Source organism: Macaca mulatta, chromosome 10 (genome assembly GCF_049350105.2).
Source record: "Macaca mulatta isolate MMU2019108-1 chromosome 10, T2T-MMU8v2.0, whole genome shotgun sequence".
NCBI classification, from domain to species: domain Eukaryota; kingdom Metazoa; phylum Chordata; class Mammalia; order Primates; family Cercopithecidae; genus Macaca; species Macaca mulatta.
Window position 1 is genome coordinate 75,100,220 of NC_133415.1, and position 14,812 is coordinate 75,115,031.

Sequence of the window (14,812 nt, forward strand, 5' to 3'; positions counted from 1 at the left end):
GGAACGTAAATTGGTGCAAGCACTATGGAGAACAGTTTGGAGATTCGTCAGAAAGCTAAAAGTAGAGCTACTATATGATCCAGCAATCCCATTTCTAGGCATATACAAAATAAAATAAATTAGTACATTGAAGAGATATCTGCACTACTGTGTTTGTTGCAGTACTGTTTACCATAGCCAAGATTTGAAAGTAACCTAAGTGTCCATCAACAGATGAATGGATAAAGGAAACATGGTAACATATACACAATGGAGTTCTATTCAGCCATTAAAAAATGAGATCTTGTCATTCGCAACAATGTAGATGGAACTGGAGGTCATTACAGTAAGTGAAATAAGCCAGGCACAGAAAGATGAACTTCACATGTCCTCACTTATTCATGGGATATAAAAATTAAAATAACTGAACTCATGAAGATAGAGAGTAGAAGGATGGTTACCAGACGCTGGGAAGGGTAGTTGGGGAAAAGAGGGCGTAAGGATTATTAGTATGAGCAAAAATGTAGTTAGATAGAATGAATAAGATCTAGTGTTTGATAGCACAACAGGGTGACTACAGTCAATTAATTTATTGTGCAATTAAAAATAATTAGAAGAGTATAATTGGATTGTTTCTAAGACAAGGAAAGGATAAATGCTTGAGGTGATGGATACCCCATTTACCCTAATGTAATTATTATACATTTTATGCCTGTATCAACATATCTCTCTCATGTACCCTATAAATATATATACCTACTATGTACCCACACATTTTTTTTGAAAAGCTAAGAGATAACAGATAATTCTGATTGTTTTAAGCCCTTAGATTTTAGAGTCATTTGTAACACAGAAGTAACAAATACACTATATTTGGGGTGTCTCTGGAACATTCACATAAAACTCACACATACATTTCTTATCCTATCAACATTGTAAATGCTTTTAAAATCTGTTCTATAAGAACATTTACATCAAGTGCTCTGTCAATTCTTGTCACTGCAACTATTTGCCAAAAAACCTTTGACCGTTTTGCTTTGCTTAACTTTGGTCAAGGAAGACAGAGAGAAAGGAAGGAAGAGAGGAAGGAAGAGAGGGTCTCCATTATGGAAACAATGGCAAGTGTAATGCCACTCCTGGATGGAGGGTGGCAGAATGACAGCAATGAACACTGTGTCCTCTGGCACACCCAATATCCTTTACGGGCATAGATGTGCCCTGTCAGAATGGGCACGATGGCCCTAAAGACTGGCATTATGTCTGCTCCCACCACTTTCCCTGTCAAAAGAAGGTTGGCTCTGACACCAAGAAATAACAGCTGGATTGTGTTAAGAAATTTTTATTGTTTCCTTTGGATTTGTGATGAAAGCACATAAAATTACAAGTGGAAGAAACATCATGCCACAAAATTGCATAGAATTATTACAAAAATGTGAATTATGCATTTTAAATAATTTGAGATAGAAGAACCAAAATATGTACATTTTAAGAGCTTCAAATACTTTGTCCTATCTTTTTTTCTTCTTAAAAGGCAAGAATCACAATGTCCAATCCATCACAAACAATATTAATACAGTGCACAAGCGCAACATTAAATTCAAAGTAATGCAAGCAATGGCCCTTTTTTTGGAATTATTTAAAGACAGCTTATCTACTACAGGAGTATTAATTAATGTGTGGTGATACTCAAATTTTAAAATGAAATGTAAAAAACCAAAAACACATGGCATGTCATTAGAACTTTGAAAATTGGTATACATGGCCAAAACCATGCTATTCTCAGTAGTGTACAGGTATCAGAGAGACACAGTCTAATTTAATACACAGCTCTACTCTCTATTATAGGAAAAACCACAGTACAGATTTTCACACATTCAACAAACAACAAGGCAAATACATAAAGGCACAAAACTGCACATCATACAGACCCCTTTTCTTTATCTTAGTCTATTTCAAGTAATATTAATATTATTAAATGATAGTATCATTGTAGTAGTTTCAATGATGCAAGATGGACAGTGTTACACACTACCCCACAACTGCAAAAAGTGTCATTGTACAGATATAAAAATGTGATTACAGTAAATGGCCAAATACAAACATATTGTAAAATGACTAAATTCACTAAGATAATGAAATCCAACTACCAAAACAGTTTTGTGTAAGTCAAGGTTATTCAACTTTATTCTATCTCTGGACTAAAATGTGATACGATGTTCTGCAATAATCACCATTGTGTTTGGTTATGAATGCTATTATTAGTTCATTCTTCTGTAATTTCAGACAGTCTGTAATTTTGTTTATAAAAATGCAGCATTCGATTTTGACCGTTCTCGCTTCTTTATGATTAATGCCTTTCTTTCAAAGTGCAAAAGTAGAATGATTTACAAAAGATTTCTTTTTCAGTGGAAGTTTTATTAAGTGTCTAATGAACACCCCAAACCCTTCAGATCAAAATATAATAATCTCCAAAGAGGATGTGATTTTCCCCTTGCGTCTTACTAGATGTGTTTTTTTAATCAAACACTGTTTCCTTATGTTTGAACTAAGCCTTCATTTTGATTAAAATTTAATTGTGATTTCTAGTTATTGCTTAAAGTTAAATAAAATAATTTTCATAAAAATATTAAATTCTTGAAACACAATTTTCAGGACACAACTGGTTTTTGCGTTTTAAGATATTTCGCTAAGCTACAATCAGACAGGTTTATTTTAAAGTAAAATAAAACTGTGATCATCTGGCTTCTGGGTTTTAACTTCAATACTCATGTGTTACTTTCTAAGTTACATTTTTCTATACATTATTGTTTTTCTTTTTTCAGAACTTTCAATCATGCTTTTGATCAGTTTTACCTTGATGTAATTTGTTTCTCTTATGCCACCTAAAATAGGAACTTGTAAAGACACAGTTAAGTGAATTAAATGTACTTAGTAAATATATAATGAAAGTTTTTTTATGTTAGAATAAAATAGAAATGTTTCAGACTTAAAAATTATGGAAGATTCTAATAAATGTCCCTATTTCTGTCCTAATTTTTTGACCATTAAAACAAGCTTAAAATCTGATGCTTAACATTTAATTTTTGATCTTGCAAAATATAAATCAAATACATATAATAAGTTCTAAATCTACTTCAGTTTGCATCAATGGCTCCATCAATTATTTCTTAGCATCTCCATATAATTTAACATCCATGTAATCTAGATGTTTGACCCTTTTCTTCTCTATCCATTTGTCCCTGATTTTGGTTTTAAGTCTTGTGGAAGAGATTTGGGTCATTGTCAATTAATAAACACATATCTACACTTATGTGTGTGTGTATGTGTATATGCACTTACATGACTAAGTGGGTACATATATACATGGAGATAATACCTATCATTTACATGTGAGTCTTTGTATTCTCTAGATAAATATTCAATCTCCCTCTCTATATTAAAAATAAATGAACCATAAAAAATGTCAAACAACAAAATAACCACTGGAACCTGTTCACTCTGATTGAATATCTGCTTAACATATGTCAGCTCAACTATTTTTATTCAACAGACCATTTGTAGTTATTTGATCATTTCAGGCGAAAAACCAATGAATACCCAGACTCTGAGTGCAAATAGTCAATGCAAACAGCACACTGCCTGGAAGTGTGTGGCTGACTTGTTGATGCAGCCAAATGTACAATCCATATTGCTAAGTCTTGGGATGGCTTCACTGGGCAAGGATACAGTCAAGTGATTTTTTTTTTTCCAAATAGAAAACAAACGTATTTGAATCACTACGGTATCTAATAAAACCATGTCAGCAACAAATACATTGATGACTCTATGATAAATAAATTAGCAAACTGCAAGTCACTGGTGCTTGCAAAGCGAAGGATGAAACAATGTAATATGCACGTTGACTTGAAGATAATGGTAGTTGAGGGGCAGTTAGAAAAAAAAATACTCAAAGTAGGCTGTTCAATAGTGTTAAATAATGCTATGCATTTCTCAAACTATTTCTATGACTTTGAAATACTTTACACCAGAGCTTCGAATAAAAACATGAGCTCGATTTTCTTCAAAGAAGACACTGTCCTTCATTAAAAGTTCCATGGAGCCTGCGAGTTGCTTGCTTTGAATTTACTATTGGAAAGAAAACAAAAATCTCACATACATGCATTCTTTACTAGTAGACCTGCAGAGGTTTCCACATGACACATGGAGCCTGGGCATGGGACTTCTTCATGGATTCCTCTGGAACTCTCCCTTTGGTGTGGATTTTAGGCTAAGGGATGCTTCTTGGGAAGATGGTCCTGGGCAGTGATCTTTGTAATAAGAGAGAGTCCGATGTCGCTGGAGTGGCCATGCAATTTCTGAAGGCCTGGCAGGAGCATTCACAGAGGAGTATCAAATTCTTTTCCTGGGATGTCTCCTCCCAGCTCCTCACTGGAGGGAGTCTTGTGGTTCACTTTTCCAGGGTCTGAGGACAGGGAGAGAGGGGCAGAACCGTGATTGCTGTCTTCACTGATCTTTCCTTTCATGGCTTCCTGCACGAATTCCAAAATCTCGAGGGGCAGTCTTTTGAATTTGTCTTGGTATTCTTGCTCCAGCTCCACCTGCAGCTGGGAGACATCAAGAGGGGAGATGACTTGAGGTTGTTTATGTTTCTTTTTTTTTAAATTATTATTATTTTTTATTATTATACTTTAAGTTCTAGGGTACATATGCATAACGTGCAGGTTTGTTACATATGTATACTTGTGCCATGTTGGCGTGCTGCACCCATCAACTCGTCAGCACCCATCAACTCGTCATTTACATCAGGTATAACTCCCAATGCAATCCCTCCCCCCTCACTCATAGGTGGGAACTGAACAATGATATCACTTGGACTCGGGAAGGGGAGGTTGTTTATGTTTCTATACCCACTCCCATAGAAACTCTCTGAAAGAGATATACAAAGGGGGCCGATGAATATATCAACTGAAAATATCATTCAACTACAGAGCAGATGTAACAAAGTTTAGTTGGACACGTCATTTGTCTGTAGCTGAAAGTCAACTTCAAGTTATGTGTGGCACAATAAGGCTTAAGACTCAGAATCAGATGAATAATGGTATCTACAAATGCACACACACACACACACACACGTGGGTCTTTTGAAAAAGGTGTCAGAGGCTGGGCGTGGTGGTTCACACCTGTAATCCCAGCACTTTGGGAGGCTGAGGCAGGTGGATTGCTTGAGGTCAGGAGTTTGAGACCACGCTGGCCAACATGGTGAAACACCATCTCTACTAAAATACAATACATTAGCTGGGTATGGTGGTGTGTGCCTGTAATCCCAGCTACTTGGGAGGCTGGGGCAGGAGAATCACTTGAACCCAGGAGGCAGAAGTTGCAGTGAGCTGAGATCACGCCACTGCACTCCAGTCTGGGCGACAGTGAGACTCCCTCTCAAAAAAAAAAAAAAAAAAAAGGACAGAAAAAGAGAAAAAGGTATCAGAAAACTATAAATAAAATAAAATTATTTAAAAAAATATAAAAAGTAAAACGATCCAAAGTTTACATTTAGGGGTTGAAAAATATTGATAGGTGAGCGTTCCAAGGTCAGCCATGAACCTGGCTAGGGGAAGCTAAGAAGCTGAGTAGAGTAGACAGAGTAGTGTGGAGTGGACTTTGGGATGTGCAGCTTTAGTCAGAGGCTGGGAAGCCAATGCTGGGGTCTAAGGAGCAGCTCGATGCATTTTCACAAAGTAAACAAACTCATGTATCCAACTTGAAATTTTATTTTGACCGCTTTTGCCACCCCTTTATTTTGATTCATTTTTCATTCTAATTTTTATTTGCCTTGTAAACCATTCTAGCTACCCTTTAAACTGTCTTTTAATGTGTCTATTTTATGCCCTGGAGAATTTGCAGATGTTTTAAAGTCCTGGAAGCCTTTCTTCAAATGGAGACTTACGTGGATGTCTCAGTCATAAAATAGCATTAAAAACTGGGATTCTCTGGTAGACAGGGAGAGAAGCAGGGCAGCAGGGAGTGATGTCTGCTAGGGAGCTGTGCTGTGCTGAGTCCAAAAGAAGACCTTGAATTTTAAAGAAAATTATCTCTGTTTATCAATTGGTGAGCAGAGAGAATAATCCTTGAAACACCGTGTAAGGTTAAATGTTTCCCCCATACCTCCTTATTAGCTTGGAGGCAATTTTTAAGATATGGCCTTAACACCTGGACTTTTCCTCCCTGCTTTTCAAACTTTAAGATGCACACAAATCATCTGGAATTTTGATCTTGATTCTGTCCGACTAGGAGGCCTGAGTGGGGCCTGAGCTCCTGCGTTTCTCAACAGTTCTTGAGGGATGCCAACGTGGTTGATCTGCTTTGGCCACTCTGATAGCTCCCTGTCTGGTTCTACTCTCAGCCCCCATTTCTACTTTTTATCTTGATCTTGGCTGTGCATCCTCCATCTGCAGTTGTCAGGGCAGCCTCTGGGGCTTGTTCTGATCCCTGGAATGCCAGGGTGAAGCCAGTCCCCAGGGCATCTGTCTCTCTGAGTCTTAGCCTCCTTCTAGACAGTGACAGCAGCTTGGGAACATCTTCTTTAGTTCAACTCCTTTCACTCTCACTTCTGTGCCACATACATTTTGCCAATACTAAATTATTTAATTTATATTAAGCAATCCCTTATCTATCCCAAAGTTCTGAAATCCAGAAATTTTCTTTTTTTTCCTTGCAAATTTGTGGCAAACTCCTTGACATGAACTGATATTGGGATGGTACTGATACATAAAATATGTATAATTTCATGTATCCCCTGTCATATGACTATTCATGAACTTAACTGCAGACATATTAATTTGTTTGATTTTGAGGATTACTCAGGTCTCCCTGAAGTGTTATGCTCATGGTATATGCATCACATTGCCTTTCTAAAATCAGAAAAGTTAAAATTCTGAAAAACAGGCCCCAAGAATCTCAGATAATGGATTATGGATCTAGTTCAAATGACTTTTTTTTTTTTCACATCAAAAGGTGTGTGACATGCACTCATATGTTTATCATAGCATTATTCATAATAGCGAAGACATTAAATCAACCTACGTACCCATTAATGGTGGACGCATAAAGAAAATATGGTACATATATAACATGGAATAGTAGGCAGCCACAAAAAGAATGAAATCATATCCTTTGCAGCAACATGGATGCAGCTGGAGGCCATTATCCTAAGCAAATTAATGTAGGGACAGAAAACCAAATACCACACATTCTCACTTATAAGTGGGAGCTAAACATTGGGTATTCATGGACATAAATATGGGAATGATGGACACTGGGGACTAATAGAGTGGGGAGAGGAGTCGGGGACAAGGCTTGAAAAACTAATTGCTGGGTACTATGTTCATTATCTGTGTGACAGGATCATTCATATCTCAAACCTCAGCAACACACAATGTACTCATATTACAAACCTGTACATGTACCTTCTGAATCTAAAACAAAAGTTGAAATTTCAAAAAATTTATAAATATTATTTAAATATCAAAGAAAAATAAAAATAAAAAATAAAAATAGAAAATAAAAGAAAAATAAAAGTGGTATCTGGTAAAAATGGCTTAGACTGAGTATTGAAAATCAACTATTCTCCCCAAATGTAAAATGTGGGGTGTTTACGAATCTATTTGCTAGCACATAAATTCTTATAAGCTGAGGAGGAAACACGCTGTGAGGGGGCGCTCAGGGCCCTGGACTCATGTGGCTATGACGGAGCACCTTGTACAGGGCCCTGCTCTTCGTGTCAGCACATATGAGTCACTGGAGCATCAAACAGGAAGAAGACAACTGCCAGTTCTTTCCCTGCTGTTCCAACAATTTAGAAGGAAGTGGGGGTTTTTACAATGTCACACTCTTTTGCACAAGTGAAATCTTAGCCTGGTGTTTGACAGCTTCCATTTACTACCATTCAGACCTCATCATCAACTCACCTCAGTTTTAATTCAGTAACACATGTGTTTCCAAGGAAGATAGGGAAGGGAGAAAAGCAAGTAACCCTGTTTTAAGAAAACAAATTGCTGTTCTCTTATAGGTTGGACTGGGGGACCCTCAGCTATGGATATATTGTACCTGACCTAGCAGAAAATTTCTCTTAGGTTAATGCTCATTGGTGGACAAGACCCCATAGTGCTTAATAAGTGCTATTTCTTTAATTATTAAAAAAAGAAGTAAAATACAAGAAAATGTCAAATACCTAAACCAATGATTTTTAACATTTTTAATAATTTAATTCTAAGAAAAACTTACATTTCAGTAATTTAATTTTGATAATGATTTTTAAGAATTTATAATAATTGACCCAGTTGTGGCTAAGTTATAACTTTAGTAGACTTTTATCATGGGCTAGTAGTAGATTTTATCATATTCTAAACTAAGTCACTGCCTCATGACATATTAAGTGCCATATATTTCACACTTTTTAAAAAGCCGTTCAATTGTTAATGAATTAATTTCAAAATTGTATTTATTACATTCCAAGTTAGAGCTTTTGCTTTTTCTTCTTAAAAACTAAATACTTGTTCATTGTAAGAAAATATGAAAAGAATACAGGGTAATTCTGGCTCCATTCCAACAAAGGCCCATCCTTCAGTGGTCTAGAGCTATTCCAGACCAAGGGTTGCAAACTCAGGTGTTTACAGGGGCCAGGCTTCTTATTTTCATTACACATTTTCATCAGGCTGTGTGCAAGAAAGTGGGGGTCGTGGGGGTTCTGAAGAGCTAGAGATGACAGGCACTGTCTAAAGGGGGTACGAACAACTCGGTTCTAGCTGATGCTTGTCAGATTGAAAATTGAAATCAGAAATCCACATCTTCATGTAAGAACCTGAGTTTGTTGTTGGCAATCAATTCAAATCACATTTGTCAGCGCCACTGGGCTCATGGAGAATTTACAACCTTCCCCCTAGCAGATTTAAATCTGGCTTTAACCAGGGGACTCCAGAAGTGAGGTCCAACTGTGGAATTCCAGTTTAGATCTTTCCTAATTTTCCTTCCCCACAATCCTAGGCTTAGATGGTCCTCCACAGATCACCAAGGCTTCCTCTTGATTGCCTCTGTTCTGGGGTTCAGCATCATCCTATCTAATTGCCACATTCTAGGTTTTGTACTCTAATATGTGTTGAATTTTTTATTCTGTGCAAGTGAAACAGTGTGTTAGGTGTGAATGGTAGATCAGTTGTGCAAATGGCAGTAATTCTTCACCCCTCCTTGTAATCATAACCTTAGTGGTGTGACTTTGCAGCTCATCCCATCCTAGCAAAGAATGGAGTGGATTTCTCTTCTTCTTGAATCTGGGGAGGCCTTGTTATTTGGTTCTGTCTAGGAGAATGTGTCAAAAGTATATGCTGTTCTGAGTCCAGACCTCACAAGGCCTTGTGTGCTTCTGCTCTCACAGTTAGAAGTTTACTCAGCCATCATGTGAACAAGCTCAGCCTAGCTTGCCAGAAGAGGAGACACATGGCTCAGTTATTATACCTTTTCCATCACTTCAATTAACTATCAGATACAAAAGTGAAGCTATTCTAAACCAGCTCGCCCCTAGCTGACCACCAGCTAAACACAGACATGAGCAAGCCTACTGAGATCAGGTGAGCCTGGTTCAGACCAGAACCACTCCATAGACTCATCAACTTAGCAAATGCTTATTGTTTTACTACTGACTTTTGTGGTTGGTTGTTAGGCAGCAGTATTATGGCCATAACTTCGAGTGAGGGGAACAGAAAGGAGTCTTATTATGTGGCCTGGCCCCATAAAATACTCATAAGCTAACTCAGCAGGCCCCATCCTTTCATTATTGTGGTCTCAAAGCTAACTCAGTAGGCCCCATCCTTTCATTATTGTGGTCTCAAAGCATATTCATGGGGAAAAAATCACCACAGGACAGATAGACTTTCAAGATACATGTGATTTTGTAGGCTATGCCTTGGAGCCTTTCTCGCATAACATTGTCAAACATGAGTTTGTTTGATCTTAAGTTGATAAGACCTCTTTTTGAGGTCTTATGAACAAGAAAGAGGAAAGAACATGATTGACTTTAACCTTTAAATTTAAGATGAGTAACAACTCATCTTAAATTATAATAACAATTATTATACTCAGATATTAATAAAGAAGAGTGTTGCCAGAGTTTGTTTTATTATAGGCCCAGTTCTTCAATTTGACTAGTCAGGCTCAAATTCTAAATTTCTCAGTTAACTTGATTTTCAAAAGATATTGCCCACTAGTCATTTTTGTGAACTCTGGGTAGTTAAGCAGGAAAAGGCAATACAGTCAAGTTCAAATGTATTCAATTCTGCCTATGTTATCAAATATTTTTGTACTTGGGATGCTTTTCTGACTCTGACATTCTTTTCACCTGTCTTTTTAAAAAGGCAGAGATTTGATCTAGTTAAGGAAAGCTTTTAGATGCATAAACATAAGTGAAGACCAAGGAGCAAGCAAAGTTACTCTTGAAGGTTAGCTTACAATCAGAAAACAAACAAACAAAACCCAGTATAACATAAACGTGGCATAAATATAAGACAGGTTACTGAGTTATGAATCAGAGACAATCAAACCAATTTCCTAAGGAAACAAATTGAAACCAGAGAACAATAAGCTACAATGGAATAACAGAGGAACTGAGAAAACTTAAAAAAAAACGCAGCTGGAGAATGTGCAGACAGATATTTGCAAGGTTTTCAAAATTTGGAATTCCACAGTCCAACTCAGGTCATTTTGCCCAATGAAGTCTATGAAAGATCTTAATACAAAGTATAAAGCCAATGTATTTTATAATATAAATATTAATATATTAATATACAAATATGTTATATTTTATAATATAAATATAACATACTATATTATATAATAATATATTCTATTAATATAATATATTACACATATTACATATATTAATATTTATATTATGTATATTACATATACTATATATATTATGTGTAATATATACTATTTTATAATATAAAATATAAAGCCAATAACAATCTTAGGATGGTTATTTACTTCTGTCTAGGAGAATGTGCCAAAAGTGTAATTGTAATTGTGAATAACTGTATAATCATGGGGTACAGAGATCTTTTTAAGCAAGACAGAACAACATAAGAAAGAAAAACATAGATATTTTTATCTAGATGAAAATAATCCATTTCTCTGAAAAATGAGCATAAATAAAGCAATTCATAGGAAAAGAAATACAATACAAAGAATATATGTACAATACAAAAGAAGTACAATACAAATATATATATTTGAAATATAGATGAAAGCATCTCGTTAACAATCAGAAATGCAATACCACAATACCTTTTCAAGGGGCATTTATTACATTGATTAATTTAATTTAATTCATTAAATTTAAAATAAATTTCTCTTAAAGAAGCAATAACATTCTGAGAAATTGACACTGAAACATTGGGCAATAATTTGACAAAATGTATAAGAAGGCAAACATAGGCTTGTAACCCAGCAACTCCAATTTTGGGAATTCGGTCTATAGAAACAAAACCACCAACATATAAGAATGAACACACTAAGATATTCATTTTTGTACATGAAAAATAGCATTGTTTTAGCATTGTTTGTACAGGCAAGGCAACCAAAAAATAAAACAAAACAAAGCCAGCCTGTGAAAACTACCTTAATTTCAATGTTTTGCCACATATGCATTATGTATTGTCTATCTCTACATTTTTTGCTGAGTCATTTGAAAATATTTCAGGCATCACGACATTTCACCCATAAAGACTGAAGCATACATTTCCTAAAAAGGTTTCTTTCTGATAACATTAGCATATTTATTTATTTGCTTTATATTAATATATACAGAAATAGTTTCAATATTATGACCTGTCAATAAAATAAGCAAATGAAGCTTGAGACTTTTTTAAAGTTCTTTTTATTCATCGGATATATCCCACTAAGTGTGCACAATTATATTATTCTGCTATAATTCACTGAAAGTAATTCTATTCTTTGTATAGTTATGTTACCTTGAATATAGACATAGGATCACTTGTTTCAGTTTGTTTCCTCGGTAGACTTTTTTGATTATTTTATTCTTTTTCTTCTCTGGGAGCATCTGGTGTGTGTGTGTGTTTGTATGTGTATGTGTGTGTACATACACACATATATAAATAAAATTGACAATTTAAAATTGTATGTATTTATGTAGTACAGACTGATGCCATGATTTATAAATACAACATGGAGTAATTAAATAAATCCAATTAACATATTTATCACCTCAAATACTTATCATTTTTTGTAGTGAGAACATTTGAAATTTAATCTCTTAGCAATTTTGAAATGTAAAATACATGCTGCATATACTTAAAATTTAATTCCTTATAGTCTTTTAACACTTTAAAAATATATCTCCTAGCCTTTGAGAGGCAGGAATGATAATACGGTACTGTAATTATCTTGCTTAGAATATTCTGGAATTTACTGCTAAAGATTTCGGAAAATAGTAAAACTAACAAGCCAAGAAATAGCAAAAACATGAATAAAACTTAAGTGTTTCTGTAAAAAATCATAAGGCTCTCACTTAAAGAACTGTGATGTAGTCAAATAATATAAACCAATGGCTTTGAAAACAGGGAGAAATAATTACATTATTGTGATAAGTGAAAAAGTTTACCTATAGTTGTATATGTACTGTGATAATAACTATGACCATTTTTTAAAGAATACAAAACTACTTTGAAAAGAAACACTAAAATATAAACTGTGTTAGAATTATGAGTATCTTTATTTTTTCTATTTCTCATTTTTATGGTTACGTGATTATTTTATTTTTAGCATAAAAATAGCATTCTAAAATGAAAACAAAATCTAATATAGTTTTTATAAAATACAAAAAAGAAAAATGTAGAACTCTGAATGTGGGATACAGTGACTAGGACAATTTTACCAAGAATTACTGCAAGGACTATAGTATTTTAACCTCAACTTCATCAGTTAGCTAAGTGGATATTAAAAGCAATGGGAAACACATTAAAATAATACATTCATAGAATGAATGGTTTCAAAATTAATCCTGAGCAAATGTGCAAGGCCTCATTTTATTTTTAGAATAATCTCATGAAGTTTGCTTCAAGAATAAAAATAACAGAATCATATGAAATTTACAGAGTAAGGTTAGCTAGGTTACCCAAGCATTGTTGGAAAGTGACATGTGGGAAAATGGGACCACATGCTATATCCCAACCACTTCAGTTTTTGTTTGTTTATTTGTTTTCCACTAAGTTTCCTTCGAATAAATTGCCATAGGACTTTGAGTCAATATGGCTGACTGAAAATTTCCTTTTCTATTCCAAACATAGGAAAAGGCAAAATAAAACAGTACATACATACTCACTTATATTTACAGCTGAGTTTGAATATAAGGAAAAGAAATGCTTAAGTCACAGAAGTAACAAAGGAACTCACAGTTAACAGAGTTGATTCTCCATTTTGCGGGACTAGGAGAGATTGGAAGAGGAGGCCTCAGGATGCCGGGTGTTGGAATGCTGAACCTGAAGTCCCTGCATAGAGCCAGGGGTGCCCACCCTTGAAATGGGAACTAGGAAAACCCAATCCACAACCTTGCGGAGGCGGCAAGGAAGCAAATGATTCATGGAGCACATTGAGGAAAAACATCCACAAAGCGAATCAGAAACCCATGAGTGAGGGCAGTTTCCAAATCATATTACCCCTGTAAATTGAGTACCCAGTTCCAATAAATTAAAGCAAAAACTGTTCAGAAACTGACAAAACCCGCTGAGTCCCAGCAGAGGCATAGCAAATTCAGAATGTTTGGAGTCCTCGGCAACCAAGGGCAGGACTGACACCTATAGACAAACAACTCCTAGGAAACATGAACTCAAGTTCAAAATTACAAACGACTTAAGTAAAATGCAGCTTTTGTTCAACTTTGTAATTCAAGGTTGCCATTGGCAACTGAAATCTAAAGATAAGGAGTGAAATGGTGATCAGTGTATTTCTAAGTCAAAGTTGAAAATACTCCAGACATAAACAGTAGTAAATTGGATAGTTCATGCCAATGTAGAAGAACGCAGGCCATTCACAATGGAAATCAATTACTGCTGCTTTTTATTGGGTGCTGGAGTATGGTGCCTGCCTATATTTTGGGTAGATTTTCCTAAATATATTTTCTTCAAAATAATATTAAAATTAATTTTTAGCTTGTGAACAAATACCTATTAGCAATAGAACCTGTTACACAGGGCTAAGAAGGCAACATAAGTTAAACTGATGCCATAGATCTACACAAAGTAGACAATTCACTTAGGGATAGGCAAGATTCTTTCTCCACGTAGGGTTTAGAATGCTTGCATTTTATGAAATATGACCTTGTGCAGCTTATTTAATCTCCTGGAATTGTAACTGTTTCATACATAAAATACGAATAATAAAACCAATCTTCCTGGGCTGTTAAAAGGTTTAAACAAGATCATACATATTAAATGCTTAGCATACTCTGATTTGCTTATTAATAAATATTGTATAACCTCATTTTTAAAAAGAGAGAAAAATGACTTAATGCAAAAAAAAACATCTAAAGCCCTGCCTATGAACCAGTCCTTGTTCTTTCCAGTTAATTTGAGTCGTTATTTGGTCAGTTATGGCACTTGATGGATTTCTCTTTTGGGACTATATTCTGGTTTGTTGTTGATTTTGATGCATTTGTCAATAAGTGGTATTTTGAACACTCTGACTCATGCAAGGCTCTGTTTGGTGTTGTGGTGACTGAAGAAATCAAAATCCTTCCAAGGTGAGAAGCAATGAAAGTGGGGAAAAT

The 14,812-nt window shown here is 35.2% G+C and overlaps 1 protein-coding gene across 3 annotated transcripts in view; it reads right to left on the reverse strand.

Moving 5' to 3' along the window:
- Positions 1-1,302: 1,302 nt before the first annotated feature.
- PLCB1 (phospholipase C beta 1) overlaps positions 1,303-14,812 on the reverse strand; it is a 752,445-nt gene continuing 738,935 nt past the window's right edge. For all 3 annotated transcript variants that reach the window (XM_015149373.3, NM_001257867.1, XM_028827440.2), the window contains 1 exon segment: positions 1,303-4,583. Coding sequence is in view for 2 of the 3 variants with exons in the window: in NM_001257867.1 (NP_001244796.1) it covers positions 4,356-4,583 (228 nt within the window). In the remaining variant the exon portion in view is untranslated.